This window comes from Centruroides vittatus, unplaced genomic scaffold, assembly GCF_030686945.1.
Source record: "Centruroides vittatus isolate TY-2023 unplaced genomic scaffold, ASM3068694v2 contig_900, whole genome shotgun sequence".
NCBI classification, from domain to species: domain Eukaryota; kingdom Metazoa; phylum Arthropoda; class Arachnida; order Scorpiones; family Buthidae; genus Centruroides; species Centruroides vittatus.
Genome location: NW_027122591.1, coordinates 1,422,587 through 1,443,714, shown reverse-complemented (window position 1 = coordinate 1,443,714; position 21,128 = coordinate 1,422,587). Strand labels below are relative to the sequence as shown.

General features: G+C 28.2%; 1 protein-coding gene across 3 annotated transcripts in view; it reads left to right on the top strand.

Moving 5' to 3' along the window:
• Window positions 1-21,128, top strand: part of LOC136984038 (rho GTPase-activating protein 45-like) — an 85,342-nt gene that overhangs the window by 35,144 nt on the left and 29,070 nt on the right. For all 3 annotated transcript variants that reach the window (XM_067280955.1, XM_067280954.1, XM_067280953.1), the window contains exon 4: window positions 2,828-2,909. In XM_067280955.1, the coding sequence (XP_067137056.1) occupies window positions 2,828-2,909 (82 nt within the window). The remainder of the gene's footprint in view (window positions 1-2,827; window positions 2,910-21,128) is intronic.

Sequence of the window (21,128 nt, the reverse complement as noted above, 5' to 3'; positions counted from 1 at the left end):
ATGTATATTTATAATAATTGACATTCATTTACATTGTATTACATTGGGTTCATGCAGCACTATTATTACAAATATTTGCAAAAATTGTAAAATAATCTCTAAAACAAATTTGTGAAATTGTGTAAATTTCTAAATAATTTAAAACTTTGTATAAGTTCTAGAAACTTAATTTGTGGATTATTTTGAAATTTTGTCAATTAAAAGAAAAAGAAACAGTTGAATGAATATAATTCTTAAGAAATGTGAAATTTTTTCTTCCTAAAACATGTTGCACAGTATATTTTTCATTTACTTCATTGCAATATGATATACTAAAATTGATTCTTTTAAGAATTTATATTATCGTCAAATCAAAAAACATCATATTATATTGTATTACTGAACATTTCAAATAATTATCAGGTAAAATTTTTATAAAGAGAATAGTCAAAGTTTTGCAAATATTAGTGTAATTGCAACAAAATTAACAAAATTCATTAGATTAATGTTAAAACTGTAAATAAAAGGAGAAAAAAATATTTATTAAAACCTGGGTACATTTTATATCAGTTGAATGATTTGCAAAAATCAATATTTACATTTAGTATTTATTTAGTATTTAATGAGATAGTGAATTTAGAATATAGAATATTGAAAAATTGAATTTTATTATTATTTAAAAAAATATATTTTTGTCATTATATGTTGAACATAAAACAATTTTATTAAAATTTTCTTTTATTTTTATTGTTAATGAAATAAATTTTATTAAATTTTCTTGAATTATAAATTTTGTATATGAAGAATAATAATAAATTGTAATAATTATTTTACTAAATTGAAGATGATTTTTCTGAAAATTTTGATATACAGTAAGACCTTGCTTAACGCTGCCTCAATTAACGCTGATTCGATATAACACAGTCTGCTCAAAGCCTAACAAAAACAAGCTCAAAATTTATGCTGATTCAAATTATCATGGCATTTCATTGATTTGTGTATAATATGATTATTCCCAAACACAAACCAATCAGCAAAAGGTGGCAATTCGTCGTAACACTGTACTTTCCTTAAATTTATGTTTGTTTGGTATAATTTTGAAAAAAAATATAACATCATGGATGCCATAGGAAATATCAACTTTGCTTGGCAAAAATTAACTGATAAATGCATGAACTAAGTGTGGAAGAAGTTATGGCTGAAGGTATCCAAGAGTTCTCAATGAGAAGAGCCTATCACTGTATCGTTAGGTTGACCAAATTGTCAACCTAATCAATACAGCAGGACTAGGGAGATGTAGATGAGCAAGATATGGAGGAGTTACTGCAGGTTTCTGGTCAGAGCCTTACCAATGATGACCTTCAAGAACTGGCAGAACAAGGAATTCATGTAGAACTGGAAAATAGTGATTCTGAAAATGAAGAACCCAAAGAATTTCTCTACAGATTTCCTCAGTAAAAGTTTGGTAATGATAACCAAAGTCATTGATTAAATTGTAGTGAATTATCCAGATTTTGAAAGGAGTACAAAAGCAAAATGAGGCATTTTGGATGCGATCTCTTGCTACCAACATTTGCTTAAGAAAAGAAGAAAAAAAAAGCGACAAATGAAACTATATGACTTTATTGCAAAAAAGAAGAATTTCTGAAGAGCCAGGTTCTTTGTGATAAAAAATAAACTTTACATTTCTGTGTGCATATATTTGTGTTATTTAACATATGTTATTATGCAAATTAATATAAAAATAACTTAAAATTAAAGTAAAATCTGTTTATTTTTGGTTGCGTGTTCCTTTTTTCCTGTTTACTCTGTGTTAAAATGACCTCATTTAATGCTGTTTTGTTTAGTGCTTTGTCATCTAGGAATGTATCCCCCGCATTAAGTGGGGTCTTACTGTATATTTTACAAGTATTCATTTATTAAAGTATTTGTAATTTTTTCAATTATTACAAGTATGTGCTTTTAACATGATGATTTCTATATTAAAGGTAGTCTTTGCACAATATTAGTGCATTAGGGTTCACATGCACGGTATTTGAATTTGATGATGCATATTTGTTTCCATTACATATTGCAATATATATTATGTATTCAATATTAATACAGATATGATATATTAATATAATTTGTATAATATAAAATAGATTTCTAACATTGATTATTCTTATTAATCAATATTTAGCATCTTAAACTGATGTCTAATATCTACATTTCAATAATAATTAAATTAATTATTTTTATTTGTTGCTGAACAATATTTTTCGGCTGCAGTTTGAAAAAATTGTAGACCTATAAATTCCCACTATCGTCTGTCCGTTGATCTGTCTTTCTTTACTCTCAAGAATAGAATCAAATAGATGAAATTTAAAACCAGATATGGAAACATTAGAGGCAGGAGGCCCCAATTGACTATATATAAACTTCTGGTTTGCACCAGAAGTCTTGTTATTTCAGTTCAAGTTTTCCCATTAAAGCAGTTAATAGATGATCAGTATGACTCTATTGTTAAAGGAAAAGTGTGATGTATAGGGCAAGATACTACTAATTTGAGGTGGAGAGCATATATTTTAAATGAAATAAATTAAAAAATATGATTAAAAATTGCAGCCCGGCATTGTGACGATTTCACAATAAATAATCACGTGTAATCTATGATTTATCATTGTATTGGATTCAAAAACTGATGATTTTTTTATTAATATAAAAAGCTAATAACTTAAACATTATAATAATAAAATAGCATAAAAATACTAACACTTTTTCTTGCAATTATTTTTGAAAATCGGTTAATGTTTTTAATTGCTCATTTAATTTTTAAAAATTATTATTTTTAATTTTCTTTAATTAGGCTATAATTACGAAGATGAAGAAGCTGATCCAACAGAATTTTTTGAATCAATAAATCAGTTAGCATTAGCATTGAGCAGCAGGTAAGAAGGAATTATTTAATTATTTTTTAAAATTTATTTAATAAGCATATATGATATTTAGTAAATTACTGTTTTATTAAAAAATTATATTAAATTTAAAGAGCATTAATAAAAAAGTATATTAAAAAAATTATATCTAAAGTATTAAATTTTTCAGTTAAATCGTGTTTCTTCAACTATTTAATGAAAATTTGGAAGGCTATCATAATCATTTTTACTACTATATGTTTTTCAAAATTATTCTTTTTTAATGAGTGTTACAAATTGAAGTAAAAAATATTTTTACTTGTTTTTCTGGATTGCTGTCTCTCTCTTAATTTATTGTTTTTATCTGCCATTTTTATTTAATTATTTTTACTAAGACATAACATTATTGAAACTTTTTAAGTAATTCATTTAAAAGTTTAATCATTAAAATGAATTCATCAAAATTTCAAAGATGAATAACAATTTTAATAGAATTATTATTATAAGGTCAAAATAAAAAATTATGAAATAAAACTGTAATTTACTGTGTGAAATTTAAAATAATTTTTAAAAATAATATTATTTGAAATAAACTTAATGTAATTTTTTATCTTATAATATTTGATGAGAGAAATAAGGAAAATGATTTAATGGGTTAAAAAAAATTATCATCATATGTAACTATTAAAGCTTTGACAAATTAGAGAAGCATTGAGCCATGTATAGATCTCAATTTTCAAAGTAATGAAGAGATACACAAATAATGAATAAAAATTTTATAATTTTTTCTTTCTCGATAGCTCATAAGGAATTTTGAAAATGTATAGAATATACAAAGAAATCGTACTTTTGGCTTAGAAGTGAGATTTCTTTGTCTTAGAAAAGCTATTAGAAATACTAGACACCTTATGTATAGAATATAATGAACATATCTAAAAATATCTTTTTCAAGCAGGAATTAAAATGTGCATTTAAGATAAGATTTTTCAATTAGTATGAAGAGTATCTCTGTCACTTATGTATATATATAAATGCTACTGAATTGTGAATATTGCTGAAAAAATACTAAGCTTAATAAAAATATACAAAACTGTTTTATCATATCAGTTCATCTTCACAAACTTTAGCCTTTTCATTAACAAGTTCAATACCCAATTTTCTCAAATTTTTCTACGACAGTAAATTTCACATTATCAAACCATTTCCTAAGAATCTGTTAACAGAATGATTACAAAATTATATACAGTTTATGACACTTTTGAGTACAATATCAAGGTGCTTTCTTGTGTCCCAATCAGAATGTCATTAACATACTGTATTAGTAAAAGGATGTCAATTGAAAGGTGGTAATGGTGTGGTGGTGTTTTTGGCATGGAGCCATAATATTTGTTTATCTTAATTGTCTGTATTCACTTGTAATAAAAGAGAAAATGAAGATCACAGACCATATTATATGGAAAATATAATAAAGTCTCATTAAATCAAAACACCATATACCTATATACTGTGCCTGGTACCTTGCTAAGTCACACTTAATACAGTGTGATTTAGCAAGGTGTAACTTATTGAAATTTGAAATATTTTCAAAAATTTTAATGTATTATATATTAAAATACAAAAAATTATCAAGATAAACATAAACATTTATATATTTTAAGTTATTTTTCTTTTCTTCTTATCTCTGTTCTCCATGTTAGGTTTAAAAAAATTAATTTGTGATTTGAAAATGTTTTAATAGTAAATATTGAGTAAAGAGATAGCAAGTAACAAAGAGTGTTATTCAATTAATCATTTGTTTTTGTTTAGAAATATTTAATTGTAGAAATCATAAATATTATGAATAAATAATTGTGTAATATCCAGTTAAAATGCAATTTCCTGTAATTATTAACCGATCTGTAGAATTTATAACAACTTTGATTTAAATTTAAACAAAGATATTTATTCACACATGAATTGTTAAGCGTTAATTTACAATAGTGTTCATTTATAACAAACCTTCTTATATTGAACTCTTGGCTATAACAAAGCAGTTGTGAAAGTGTGAATGAAAAACCCATAAGAGCAATGTTATATTTTGTGGCTACAACACACCCATATATAATGAACAATATTTGGATTTTAAAAAATGAAAGTTATTGCTAATAACGGATTACATGTACAAAAAATACTCTCAAGTTATTACTAGGTTTTTATTTAAAAAACTTTTTGAGCCTACAGAGAAGAGGTTTTTATTTAATTCCCTGTAACATAATGGAAGTGACGTGAAAGGGTTAAACAAAATGTAAGGGGTTAATCTCGAGAACAGAGTTAGTTAGATGAAAGACGAGAAGGTTTATCTATCTAATCTCTTTAACTATATGTGAACTAATGATGCAAACTGGAAGTCATGTTATTTCAATTTAAAACTTTTCTCCTCAAAGCAGTTAATAGATGACTGGTACAACTCCATTGCTAATGGTAAAAGTATGATGTACAGAGCCAAGACATTACTAATTTGAGGTGGAGCACATATATTTCAAATTAAATTAAAAATATGATTGTCACAATGCCAGGCTACAATTTTTAATGTCACAGTAAATAATTCCTCATTTAAATTTTAAATGTTATTTCTCAACTGTTATAAATGGTTAAATGATTTTCAAAGGTTTTTTTGAATTTTCTGTCCATTTAATGTTTGAAAATTGAAAGTATGCTTTTTATTCGCTAGAAAAATTTCAACTGTAAATACAGTATTTCAAATTTGAATTTCAAAACCAAACTCACAAAATTTAAAATTACACTGTTATTGGTTAGAATAATTCCATTCACTGACATTGGTTATAAAGAATAACAAACTGTGTATAATCTTGAGGCATATCAACTCTTGCTGTTTGCTAACTTGGACATTTGCACAGTTCTTCATAATTTCTTGTGAAATATGATGACTCAAAGTGCTAATCAGTATAAACAGAAACACAAGTCATTTACATTACAGACTAAATATGAAATTATTAAAAGGTTGAAAAGTAGTGTAAAGCAAAGCAAAGTATCTATAAATAAAGCGAGGTGTAAAGAAATGAATATAACTAAATTGACAGTTGCTGTCATTTGGAAGGAAAAAGACAAAATACCCCTGAGTTCAAACATGATAATTTGAATGCTAAAAAGCTTAGAAAATCAGCACATGATGTATTAGATCAAAGATTGTTAAAATGGTTTTCAATGGTAAAAAAACAATTATTAGTGGTGCTATATTGCAGTCAAAAGTGGAAGAGTTAGGAAGCAAATTGGAAAAGAGTACAGAGTTTAAATGCAGTAGAAGTTGGATCAAGAGATTTAAAAAAAAAAAAAAAAAAGAAATAGTATTGGAAATTGAAAAATTGTTGGAGAAGCAGCTGCAGTAAATATGGACATGATAGAAGAGGGGTTGCAAAATAAATGGCCAAAAATTAGAGAAAATTTTCATTGTGATATCTTTAATGCAGATGAAATGAGTCTTATTTATAAGCTTACACTCTAATAAAACTCTAACATTTAAAAGAGAAAGCTATGCATGAGGAAAATTATCTAAAGAAAGAATTACTATTCTACTAGCAGCAAATCTTATGGGAATGGAAAAGAGAAATTGTTAGTAATCAGTAAATTGAAAAATCCAAAATGTTTCAAAAATCAATGGCTACTGGTCAATTACAAATCTAACTGAAGAGCTTGGATAACCTGACATTTTCTGTGGCAAACTGCAAGAATGGGATGAAAAACTGAGAAGAAAGAAATGAAAAATTTTATTATTGATTGACAGATGTCCTGCACATCCCAACATCAAGAATTTGTTACATTACACTGGTGTTCATGTCTCTCAATACAAGTTTCTGTCCCATGTCTCCCAATACAAGTTAGATCAAGGGTTATACACAGTTTAAAGAGCAGCTATCAGTGAATTTTCCTTTCGAAAATGATAACATAATAGTGAAGAATTATTTTTTATAAATTTTGATGCAATAAACTTTGTCCATATAGCATGGCAAACTGTATCAATGCAAACAATAGTAAATTGTTTTTTGACACACCAGCTTTCTACAAACTAATGGAGAAGAGTTTGATTTAGATGACAACATTCCAATCAACAAACTTTTGAAAAGTAAACTTACTAATGATGAAACAAAAAGTGTTCAAGATGTGCTCCCTCTGCAGTTACCAGATGCATTTTGTGACTATAATCTTGACAGATATGTCAGGGTTGATGACAATACTATTAGCAGGGAACTTTTGATAGATGATGATATTATAGCTTCAGTGTCTTCCCAAAATAATGAAATTAGTGAGGATGAAGATGATGATATAACATACACAGATGGTGTCAACATTCCAATAATACCAGTTTCTGAAGTTTTGCAAAACACTATTCTTATTTGAAAGTTTTTACAAATGCATAATACTTCACAAAATATTTTAAGTAGTTTTGCTGAGGTGGAACCATATATTACAGAATGCTATGCAACTAGCAAAAATCGACAAACAAAAATAACTGTTTTTTTAAGTAACTGTGTACATTTGGATTGATGTTTCAATGGGCAACTTCCTATGTAATAACTTGTTACATGTTATCTTTTAAATGTTATCTTTTAAATGTTAGTCAAATTTTGAAAAAGTAAAGTTTATGTTTTATTTCTTATCTGATATAACAAACATCTGTTATAACAAACCAGTTTCCGATGATTTGTACAGGTTTGTTATAAGCAGACACTACTGTATATGTAATAACTCTGAAAAGTCTAAAACTGATGTAACAAAACAAAAAATAAAATCCTTGCATCAAAATTCATAAAATTAATCAAAACTTTAATAATTAATTAGCCGCCTGTAAGTTTAATCTTACCAAATATAAATTACAAAATGTAAAAACCCATGATAGTTACATATTACATTTATAATTGAGCTGTTCACAGGCCAAATTGATTAACTCCATTTGCAAATCCTTAATATAATCGTTATTATTTTCAAATTTTTCGCATAACTAATTATATATATCGTTATATTAAAGCTAATATTATCATGTATTTAATATAACGATATATAATAATACATTTTGCAATGTTTATTTAAATTTAAAGTTTAAAAGGAATTTTAAAAAATAATTTATATTCTCAATTTTTATACTTTGTTTTGAGGAGTTAATCGATTTGGCAAGTGAGCAGCTCAATTAATGTTAACCTAATTAAATGAAAAGAGCACAATAAAAGAAAAACATTCAATTACCAATATTCTAATAAGTAACATATTAATTATGAAAATTAGTAATAAGTATAAAATGTTAATACAATAATTAAAATTCAATAGATCAACTTGCTGAAATTAAAATTTCATTTACAATTATGTTATAAACAAATATTATTCTGTATTAGTCTCATATTACTTTTTTTTTATTACTTTACTAAATTATTAAAATTAAGTTTAAAACACTCAAAATAACATATCAAACATAAATTTTCTTGGATATTCACACATTACATAAGAAATAAGATTAAAGTAATAATGAATTAAATCTTCACATAATGATAAGCAATAACAAAAATCTTCAATAAAACTTGTCTTTTCTATTTTAAAATAATAAATAGTAAAGTAATAGTTTCAATATAAGAAAAAAAAAATAAGAGAGTTTATTGAACTGAATTTATTATAGTACTTTATATGTTGAAATATACAGGGTGTCTCAAAAGAAAGTTTATATTTGATTTATCAATTTAAAGAAAAGTTTGACGTCTGTCGATAAACAAGCTAGATAGATTCTTTAACTCCCAGAAATGTCAAAGAACATTAGTTTATGAAACTAAGAAAATGTAAAGAGTGGTCTACATATTGCTTAATTGCATCTTGTGAAGTAACAAGCTTTATTAATTATTAAAGTACACAGCATAGGAATTTACTTCTTAAAAATAACATCATCTAAATGTAAACCATCATGCTCACGGCACTCATTTAAACAAACAGCAAATTTTCCAGATCGGCATGTAGACTCTGTGATGGCTGCCATTTTGTAATGGATATTTTCTCTCAACTGTGCCAGAGTAGTTGGATTACTGACGTAAACTTTTGATTTGAGATATCCCCATAAAAAAAAGTCCATAGGCTCAAATCAGGACTGCATGGGGGCCAAATTATGTCACCTCTCCTGTCATGGGAAATTTCGCTGTTTGTTTAAATGAGTGCCGTGAGCGTGATGGTTTACATTTAGATGATATTTTTAAGAAATAAATTCCTAAGCTGTGTACTTTAATAATTAATAAAGATTTTATCGACAGATGTCAAACTTTCTTTTAAATTGATAAAACAAATATAAACTTTCTTTTGAGACACCCTGTATAAGAAAACAGGAAAAATTTTGAATATAAGTTATTTTACATAGAAATTCATTTTTGTTAATAATAATAAACTATATAATGCAATCTATGACAAGGTATGTACTGTATCTTAAGTTAGAAAAGTAAATTTCACCATAGAACAAGGAAATGTAGTAGAAATTGTAGATTTTATATTTCAATGCCAAATGTTTTCTAGTAACTTTAGGCAAAATTTCAGGCTATCAATAACCTCTCAAATATTCCTCATAGTTCTTTAGGATAAGATACATTCAAAAAATAAAAATCGATCTCTGACTTAAAATAGCTTTTTATATATCACATCACATATTGCTTAATTGCATTCTGCAGTATTTTATAAATTGTTTTTGACAGATTGTCTGTTAAACAGATAATAAATCAAAAATAAAACTCATCTATTTGCTAAATGAATAAAATTTGAATTTTAAGAATAGATCATAAAACTTGAATAATTTCAAATCAGTAGTGAAAAGAAAAATTATAATGAGCAGAAAGAAAAAAAAATTTATTGAAGTGAACTAAGAAAAGTTTGTTCAATTACATTCTTTCAAAAATAATTCAATACGGTGGGTGATTGGTTAACAAACATAATTCATTCCAAGACTTTGTTCATTAACCGATTATTGATTTACCATAGGTTTTTGTGGGTATTTGATTAATTCGTTCTGGAGACCCCAAAAATAAAAAATTTATACTTTCTTACTACGTTTATTTATATGTAATAATAAAAATACATATATACACAGTCTTGCATTTTTTTTAGATGTTTTTTCCATTTGTGGGAGTTAAAGAATCTATCTAATTTCAATTGCTTTTCTCTCTTTGTGATTTTTTAGAAGTAATTAATAGCATTGTAGAGTGCTCATAGAGATCCCCAAGCCTATTAACCTCAACCTGGTTTGGATGCCATTCTAAGACCATTGTTCTGTCATCCTCCCACTTTTTCAAAAGATATTTAATAGCAGATATTGGCATTAATCATTTTTTTTCAGAAGAAAACATATCTCGCCAAGTTTCTTGGTGTTTTTCACTCGAGTTCTTGGTGTTCTTCTGTTGTCAGGCCTGTTTCAAGTTCCATTATGAGCTCTTCAATATTCTTCATTTCTCAGAAGTAAGTTTTGTTACTCCTTAAGCTGCTTAAATCTTCTTGATTATACAGTAAATTTCTTAGATATGATTGAACTGCAGCCTACTGTAGACCTGTTCAAGCCATACTGCCCAGCAACATTAGACATCTGCCCACTCTCCACCTTTGCTATTATACTCTCACCATTTGAAAATAAAAACAGATGCAAAATTTAATAAGTGCCTGCCCAACAGTCTCAGGAATACTATAAAAAAGTTCTTTCTGTAAGAAAAATAAGTCTGGAATTACAAAGGGAGAAAAATTACTCTTCACTCCGACACCGGGGATGAAATACTAAATACCGAACCTGTTACCTGTGTAATTTGCGTGAAAAAATCTTCTTTCCACAAACGTTTTCGAGCTTTCCAAACAGCTCTTCTTCAGGTAGAGAAAAAAGGTTCCGACGAAACACTTCGAAAAAGGAACGTAGACATTTAAATAAAAACTGAATCTAAAAATAGAATGCAGATGTTTAAACAAAAATTACAGAACTCGCATATCAAACGAACATTCTAAGGTGGACATGCGCATTCGTACGCCGATGTTGCTATTTATAGATCGTTGTTTATGAGGGCCTGCCACGCTATAGAAAGATTAATCTCATCCTTCCGATTTATACATGTTGTCCGGTGGTTAGCCTTACAGATGGATATAGCTTCCCGCCATTTTAGTTGCTCCAGGTGGGGCGTAGTGTCGATGATGTCAGCTTTGTCGAACTCCGGTTCTATATCGGGATCAGATGCAAAGGTGGTTAGGGCCGTGCCGAAGGTCCACTTGATGTTCTTGCACTCTGGTATTTAAAGATCGCTTGGTTGAGCCGATATATACAAGGCTCTCGTTACATTTGTTATCTTTCAGCGGGATAGAGTACACGCCAGGAAGCCTGCCACGGACTGGACTGCCTTTTTCATTTCTGAGGATGTCATAGATTGTCGGGCCTCTTCTATAGGCTATTTGTAGTTGTTGTTTTCCAGTGACCTCAGCGTATATCGCTTTAACATATGGGTTAAAGGTGACTGGGAGGCGTGTACGTTCATCCTGGTCAGTGTTGGTCCTCGTATGCGTAGTGGGTGCGTATTGTGAGCGTTGAAGTCGCTCAATTAGACGGTGTGTCAGACCATGGTAACCGTGCTTGGCTGCTATCCTCTTGATATAATTCAATTCGGTGTTGAGGGCTTGCGTGGTGGACGAGTGAGAAAAGGCCCTTTTAATCAAAGTATTAAATGCTGCAGCCTTGTAGGTGAATGGGTCAGATGAACCTACCGGTATGTATATAGGGTCGGCATAAGGTTTACGGTATACCGACGTGACGATGGCGGATCCTTCTACTTTAATGTTTATATCCAAAAATCCTTTTTTCTCTACCTGAAGAAGAGCTGTTTGGAAAGCTCGAAAACGTTTGTGGAAAGAAGATTTTTTTACGCAAATTACACCGGTAACAGGTTCGGTATTTAGTACAAAGGGAGAGTTTCAAAGTTTGGAGGAAAGCTATCCGATCAGTATATACTGGGTCAAGTGTCAATGTCGACGTCTCCCGCACTCCGAAAAGTTTCAAATTGTTGCCTGAAGGCAAGGGAAGACCAATCGGTATTTGTTATTTTACATTGCTTCTTCTTGTGGTTGTTCTATGAGGTGTTTGTTATCCGAACATGTGTTTGTTGTCTGGACATAAAAATCTTTCGCAAATGTGTTTATTATTCGATTTGTTCGTTAACCGATCACCCACTGTATTAATAAATTGATTTTTGCTGATAAAAACAAATTTAATATTTTCAAATCTGAGAAATGTAGCTATATTGATTTTTGGGTAAATCAAATAAATTATTTAATAGTTGATCTTAAATGTTTTTATAATCTTAATCATGGGCATCAGCAGAATTTTTAAAATTTATTAAAAGATACTAAATTTGACTATAATAGAATTATTTTATTAGTAATGTTGTTTTCTTTTTTCCCCTCATTTGGAACATTAACACAACTCACATTCAAATGCAAACAATTGTAAGTTGTAAGTAACAAGTTATGAAGAATATCCAGAAAAGTAATGGTTTCTTCTGTTTTCATCTCATTAAAAGATTAGGCCAAAAAGCATGTTTCTAAAAATGTAACTATGAAATCTATCTCTTTTTATTAGAATATTTTTCTGAAGCCTTTCAAATTTTTATGATGTAAAAAAATCTGAAAACCTTTCAGATTTTTTTACATCATAAAAATTATTGAATTGTGTATGTATTTATGTTCAAAAACACCTTATTTTATTCATGTATCAAGTCGGTCCTTTATGGAAGTTTTATAGAAAATGTAAGAGGACTGTAATTTTGATGTTTTTTACTTTCTCAGCTCTGTTACACATAACAAAGGGAAAATATGGTGATCAGTCAAAAAATTACCCCAAAATTTTTGCATTTTTGGGCTCAGGCCTTGAAACATTGAGAAATGCCAAAAAATTGGGTTGTTTTTTTTTCCTGTATGTATGGATGTTAGTGTGTGGGACATGATTTTGTTCACCATCTTTGAAGCTTAATAACTCCCATGCTTTTTATCAAAAATTTCTTAAATTTTTCAGAGTGGTTTGTTTGTGTATGACAAACATTGGTGTTATTAAATTTTGGTGGTTAAAGGTCAAGGGAATGGTGAGATAAAGGGGGCCATGTTAGATGACTTTAAGACAATAGCAGACTATGTTTAATTGATATAAAGTAATTCCTAGACTTGTTCTAGGAATGTTTGGGGCCACATATCATTTCCATAGAGTGGTACCTTTGGGTCCCTTACCTTAGGCAATATAACTGAAATAGTGCTCCATTGGATCAAAGGCACTTGTATTAAAAGCTTTCAGGGTGATATCAAGTTTATAGTTATATATGTAGATGACATGTTTGTATTCTGGAAAAATCATGAAACTGTACATATGTTCATAAATATCATCAATAAGAATTCAGCAGCATAGTAGTTACAGTAGTATTAACTTTCTATATCTGACAATATTTAAGAAGGAAAAATGTTTGCTTACTAAAGTTTTCAGGAAACCAACTTCCTTGGATTCCTTTATTCATTGGAAATCCCATGATACATGGCACGGAAAATAGTATCCATTACAGCACTTGTTAATAAATCTTCTCCTCACTGATGATAGAAAAATAGAAATCAAAAATGTAGCTCAAAGGCACGTGCTCTCTAGAAACTTAGTTTACATTACAGAAACTGCCTACAAAAAACACACTAGTAATGAAAAGAATAGAGATAACAAAGAAGAAAAGAATAAAAAAACAGGAATACTAGTAGTTAAGGGCAAAGAAACTGCAACATTAGTAGCTTCTTATGCAAAAATGTATCAGTTTACTTTAATGATAAGAATGTCTCCTCCTATCATGACCATACTACATATGCAGGGATGTTAGTAAAATTGGGAATTTATGTTATAAATTTAATTAAGAAAAATTAAATTTCTACTATATAGGATCCATTACACACACTCTAGGTATTAGAATAAAAGAGCATTTTCAGTCAATAAGCTCATTGCACTAAAAGTTTAACATTTGTTTTGCTCAATGGGCCTGGGACCATGATGTCAAAGTTCTATAGGACAAACCAGCTGTTATTTGGAATCCTCCCTTACATTCATCTTTAGGAATACTAGAGCAGTTGTACAGTATATCTATTACTTTTCTAGGTACTTAAAAATAATTAATGCCAATAGTGCAATAACAGTTAGTAACAGATAGAAGCCTATATTAAATATGATAGACATCAAATATATAGTAAATAGATTATTAGCAGGTTTAAAATAATAATCAGTCTTGATTCTTATCTCTAGTTATTACCTATATTTTCCATGTTTAACATTGCACCCCATTATTTTAATTTTATAGATTTGTATTGTAAAGTCTATATATAGTCACATGAACATATAATATAATTTGAATTTTGAAGCATTGGTTTGATACCATTTTATTTTATGTTCTATTGGAAGTTACTGCTATCAATTTCAAAGAAAACTTGGCTGAAGCTGATTTGAGAAGAATTAAAAGTGTTTCCAAAATAAAGTAATTTTAAAAATTTTGATTGCTTGAATAAGCAAAGTGTATATATTGTCAAAAATTCAAATGATATGATTCATATAGAGAACGAAAATTTTACTGAAGACAAAAGTTCTGAACAAAAAAATAAATAAATAACTTAAGATGTTATCTTTGCTATGAAAACAACTTATAATGGGTAAATTTCTATATATATTAATTTATCTTTTAAATTTCATAGAATAATCATTTCATTTTCATGATATTGAATTGTGATTTAAAAAACAATAGAGCTATTTTACATTAGAATTATAAAAATAAGAGTTCTTTTGCATATAATGATATTTTATATGATATGATGATAAATGTTATAGGTAAATTCTATTTTTATACCCAGATTATATTCTATAATTTAGTTCAGTATATCTCAAGATGTACTAATCTAAATTTAAAATACAGAAAGAATGATCTAATGACAATAGATTAAAGAAACTAAAATGTTTTAAATTCAACTGTTTATTTGCAATCAAACATTCTTAAATAAATATAATTAAAGATAAGGAATGTTTAAAATGTAGGATAATTTTTGATAATTATAACGTTTGAGAAATCAGTTCTTAGTTATTTACTTACAAAATTTGATTACTTACAAAAATATTTATCCATTTTGGAATTGTATACTCTAAATGTATAATACATAACATATCTTTGGTATATGTTATGTATTATAGTTTATTTTAAATTTCCTAAATAAATGTAAGTTTTTCTAGGGCTTTGCATTACTTTTCTTAGAATTCAAAAATTATTACAGTATTAGTCTCCAGTAAAAATTTATCATTAAATAATTAATAATAAAAATAATCTTTCAACATAAGAAACTATTTTTATATTTATATACTTAAAATCTCTTAAAATTTATGTTAAAATATTTTTGATTTTAACATGTCATTTGATTATTATTGTATTGATTGTTATTAAATATTAATTTTTTTCTCATATAATAAATCATTGGTTTCACTTTACCAGTTATTTTAAGAATTATTTAGATTTATTTAGTTTTATATTTAAATTGTGTAGTGTTATAGTAAAATTTTTATTTTATGTTTATAAGCCAATTTTTAAGTTTAGAATACTTGCGTTATTATTAGTACTGTATATATCAGTCATTTGTGTATATTTTTTATGAATAATTAATATGCATATTAATAGTTTACATACAATAGTTCCAGTAAATACATTTTAAAAGATGCTTTTTCCTTTTATCAATTCCTTCAGAAGTATAAAGTTCAAAATAGTCTTTATTTAAAAAAAAAAAATCATGTTTAGAAATAACTAAAACTTCATTTAAATATTGCTAAATTTTTCTATGTTATGTAATTTAAAAAATATAATTATTAAGTTATATAACAGACTTACTAGGTAATTCGAATGTAAAAAAGACGTATTAGTTTATTAGATAAGTTGGTGAAGAATAACAAATATGTATATAAGAGGATAAATTAAAAAGTAAAGGAAATTTGTTTTTATTAAATAAAAGAAAATGTGGTCCTCTAAGCATTTCTCTTGTCGTCTTGAAGCATTTCTAATGCGTCTAAAGAAGAAATATATTGGGTTATTTGATAAGTTACTTATGCACTGATATTTTTGTCTGATATTTACGAATGCAATTTAGTTGTTGAATCCGCTTGCAATAACGGAAACAGTTGCTTGTCGCTTTTCTTGAATACTTTGATCAATAATGTTTATTTCTGTTAAAATATTCCGTTCACGCTATATAGTCATTTGAGAAAATGGAGTGATCTTTATCACCAATATTTGTTTTGCCATTTCTGAACTTTTCCACCCATTCGTTTAAAGTCTGTTTGACGATTTCTTCGTGTTGCGTTAGCATGAAAGAATGTTAATGCTCTTTTGAAAATCTGAGAATGTTTTTTTTACTGTTTCCGAGCAGAAAATAATAATAGAGTTTTGTTCATTAATGGGTGCAAGAAGTAAGTGAAATGGATGTAATTACACTTCGATTTTCCGAATCAGACTGAATGCAACCAACTAAAAAAAAAAAAAATACAACTGAAAAAAAATACATTAGATAAATACATTGTCTAACAACGTAATAGAAATGACTTTGAAATTTGTTTTTTTAAGTAAATTGTTAATTTTATGAACAAATCGTCTACTTTCTGATTTTGTTCTAAAAATGTAAATCCTGTATAATAACAATGCAGTGGCTTTTTGAACAAGTATAAATGACTTCAGCTATAAAAGAATTTTATAAAATTTACGTTTTGTAAAAATTTTGAATGTTAATAATTTCTTTAAAATATGTGTAAAAAATTAAATTTTAATTTAAGCTTTGTTATATATAATAGGATAATTATTTAAATACTTTTAAAAAGTGTTTATAAAATTAACAATTCTCAATAGTTATAATAGTAATAAATATTCAGAAGATAATGTCATTACATTATCTAATTTTTATATTGAATTATTCGATATATAAAATACTGTAATTATTTATTATCAGTTGTACAGTACGTGTTGTAACTATCGCTTGTAAGATATGTTAGTTATAATATTGTTATAGTTTAAATTTTTAACTTTTCTTATATTTTATATGCATAGAATGTACTGTACTTATCACTTTCTTTTTTTATCTATAATTAATTCTACAATCATAATATCTAACCAGTTTGTTCAATTAATATATCAAAATAATTAAATCATAGTTTGAAAACGAAATTGTAATTTTTGTCTGTGAGTCAGACAACGGAAAGAGTTTTTTAAAATGCTAAATATTTAAAATAAATGATCTCTCATGTGGAGAATAAAGGAAGTTTATTGTTATTTATTAATATAATAGAAGTACTTGCCTACACATTTAAAATTTTAATTAACTTCTTTTGAATATTATAGTCTTATTGTTAGGTAGGAATGCAGATTCAAATCTTATATAATTTTCAAGGTAATTCGATTCGAGCCATCGTTTCAGTCTTTCGTATATCCTGGCTAAATCAATTGCCCATTCCACTGAACACTGGTAGTTGGTCCTGGGTTTGCGTCTGAGCAATGGGCTAGCGGCGTAGTTTTCCGGGATTCTTCATACGTCTAAATAGATAGAACTTTCTATGGGAAACTGGCCCCTGAATAGGGATCAGTTTCCCATAGAAAGGAAGGCACCCCTCCCTGGCAGATCGCCCATTCGTTGCATTGCCTTATCCCATCAATCCCACCTAATTCAATTGTTCATCAGGTCTACCTACAGTTAGCAAATTTGAAGCCAATTATATAACTTATTATGCTTTGATGTTTCGCGTCAACAAATCAACCATTGGTTTAGCTTTGTTATATATAAAATTGTATAGGGTAGGGGCGTCTATTGTCGACCGTTTAAGCTGAAATCTGTGCGTAATTAGTCCATCGGAACAGGTTTAGGCAAGCCATCATCACAGGAGCCATCATAAGAGTTCTCAATGTAACAGTTCATATATCATGGAGATGGGAAAAATTTGTGCTCAATACCCTTTCTCGTAATCGACCACATAGTGAGGCATTGTTGGATCTTTAGAAGATGAGAGTTCCGCGTTTCAGGTGCGTGTTTTCTACAAAATACCTATTATTGAACTTGATTATCTTTTCACAGTTGCCACATTTGTAAGGCTTTTGATGAAGAAAAACACTTCAAAGCGAAATGATAATTATTTTTTAAAATACTGTATAATGAAATCGTTTAGTAAAAGATTAATACAGTAATTGCATTACATGCTTAAAATAAATATAACGAACAATTGCTTATGTGCAATATATATATATATAATTTTTTTTTCTTTACTAGTGGCATGTTCGTAATTTTGGGTGACACGCCAATATCGCTTCAATGATGTTCTTTGATATATAAATGAAAAGTGATGTCGAAAATCTTCATTTTGTAATATCGAAAATATGCAAATGGTAATAAAAAGTAAAAAAAAAAAGTAATGTTGAAAAGTAGCTTTTTTTTTTTTTTTTTTGAAATTTTGTGGCACTCCCATCAGAAGAGGACGTACAAATGTGATGTCACTAATTTTAAGTCCTTTTTTGACTACCCCGTGCTGATGTCACGTTTTATATGCTATCTACTGATATTAAAAATCAAGGAAGTCTGTAAAAAAATCTACATTAATTTATTTCTTCCAAAGGGAGACAAATTTTAAAAATAGGCAATGGAAGGGAGGAGAAAACGAAATTCCCCGATTTACTATGGAAGATTTATTATACGAAGTAACTCCTAAAGATGATATGTTAAAGATACCGCTGAAAGATGTAGCGATATATATCTGTATCTGTAAAGGTTGAATTGTTGTCACCGTCCTTTCATATTAAAAGTTCTGCTGGAGCGCTTCTGCTAAAGTGTAACTATTTAAATAAGCAAGAATTTGATGTGTGATCATTGATCAAAATATTTATGCATAATGATTTTGGTAAAAAAAAATTATTTTATAGGAAAATTTTTGAGAATCTTCATGACATCGTCATTCTACTAACTCCTATCCCAGTGTTTTTCAACCTTTTTCATTGAGTGGCACCCCTGATTGAAAAATAAAAAATCGTGGCACCCTTGACCGGCGGCGGATGTAGAATCTGAGTAAGGGGGCTTAACCCCCCCCCCCCCCCCCAGATGAATTTTTTGCGAAAACGCGTATTATGCGCAACGCTGAGGTGAGGTCCAGGGAGGGGACTCCCTTCCTGGGAAAAAATTTTAAAAATTGACAGTTTGAAGTAGCATTTTAACGCAAAAATAGTGTTTCTACGTGTTCAAAATTAAAATTTAAGTCCATTGAATTTTGTCGAAATACTGACAATGAGTTATCTTGAACTACACTTTAGGCATTTTCTTGGACATTTACTTAAGGTTTTAAACTTTGCGACACTCCAATCGTGGCGCCGTGGCACCCTAAGGTGCCGCGGCACCCCGGTTGAAAAACACTGTCCTATCCCGTCACAATCTGTAACAAAATTTTTTCATATCTCTCTCCTTAGTGTAGACATCATATTTGAATGACCCCAAAGTCCACACCTGTTGAGAAACGCTTCAGCTAGACAACATAGATAATGTTTAAGTGATATTTCAAATAAGCTGCCGTAAATCAATTAATAAGAATTAATGGGTTCACTTTTAAAATTCTTGAAATTTTTGATATTTAATCAAAGTCGCAAGCATAGTAATTACAAACCGTGTTTCGTGAATGAATTTGGCATAATTAATTTCCAAGCTCGTATCAATGATTGAGTAATATATGTCACAGATATTTAGAAATTAGCGATTTAACGGAAATAAGTGAGCAGATTTTTTTTTAACGTTGAGGGTTGTATCTTTGGTTAAAATCATTTCGATAGCAGCTTTGCATTTACTAATTCTGATAACAGACGTTTACGTCACTACACAAACTGACGTTAAACTTTGCGAAGTAATTCGTATGCCGATGTAGAATGTCAGTGTGATGTAAGACTTTATTTCCTATTTGCTATTATATTATGGCATGTAAAATAGATCTAAACTTACCTGTTTAATTTATACGAATCGAATCGATTTTTAAAATAAAGTATTTCATTCAACTTCTATACTTCTGTAAAATTTCCAAAATTTTACTATATACTAATGTGGCGGTTGCTGAAGTACTGGGCCAGATAAAGCCTGATGTACTGTACTTATACTGTATACTTTATACTGTTGTATAAAAAATATTCATTCGAATGAGGTTTCTCTCTAGAATCACTCATCGGAAACAGCTAAAATATCAAATTTGGTATGTAAATTTCTTTTTTTCTTCATAATTATAATTTAAGAGAAATAAAAGTTTAAGATTAAGCAATTACCTTTCAAAAATTATCAGAAAATACTGTGTTTCAATATAATTTGAAATTTTTCAGAATGTTTTAAGAATCTTATTTTATAACGTGTGAGATGTTTTTAAATATATTTCATTGACAATTACGTTTTTTTTATTTTTCTATTGTTGCTTTTGCTAGTTTAACACCATATCGTCAGTTTTAACATCATAACTACGTAGTTCTTTGTTATTTTATACGTTATTTAATTACATTAATTCTCCATTTTACGAACTTTCTCTTAATATACAGTACACGCGCGCGCACAATTTTTTTTTTCGGTTAAATGAATGCAAAAACGTATTGTTTTGAGTGTGTACAATGAAGTTTTTGCTATAACGAATGAGTTAAACATACTAGTACATCAACGTTGCATATAATTTGCAAACTTATCTTCCTTTATTACCTATATCCTTTATGTATTATTATTATTATTCATGTAGATTGTCGAAGAATTGGCATCATCCTCTTCTACGACTAAACACATACAACATATCACCAGCCAGTGTAATAATAAATTACTTTAGTAATAAAATATTGTAATGCAGACAAAAGAAAAAAAAGTCTTTGTATTCAGCGTTGACTTGACAAATACAAGGATTATATTTAATTAAATCTTTTGTAATTTCCTTTCTTCCCGACTTACATATAAACATTGGGAGTTAATATTTGTCGTTATTTTTCTCTGCTATTTTATGTTCGAATTTTAGGACTGTAGCTTTTATTTAGATTTCAAATTCTCGAGTAAATCTTGCTCGAAATTTCATATTTAATTGATTGGTCAGATACTCGAAGCACTTTTATTGCATTGTTGGTTAGAAAATAATAGAATTGCTTCAATCGTCTCTTGAAGTTCAATATTTATTTTTAAGGCATTAGAGTT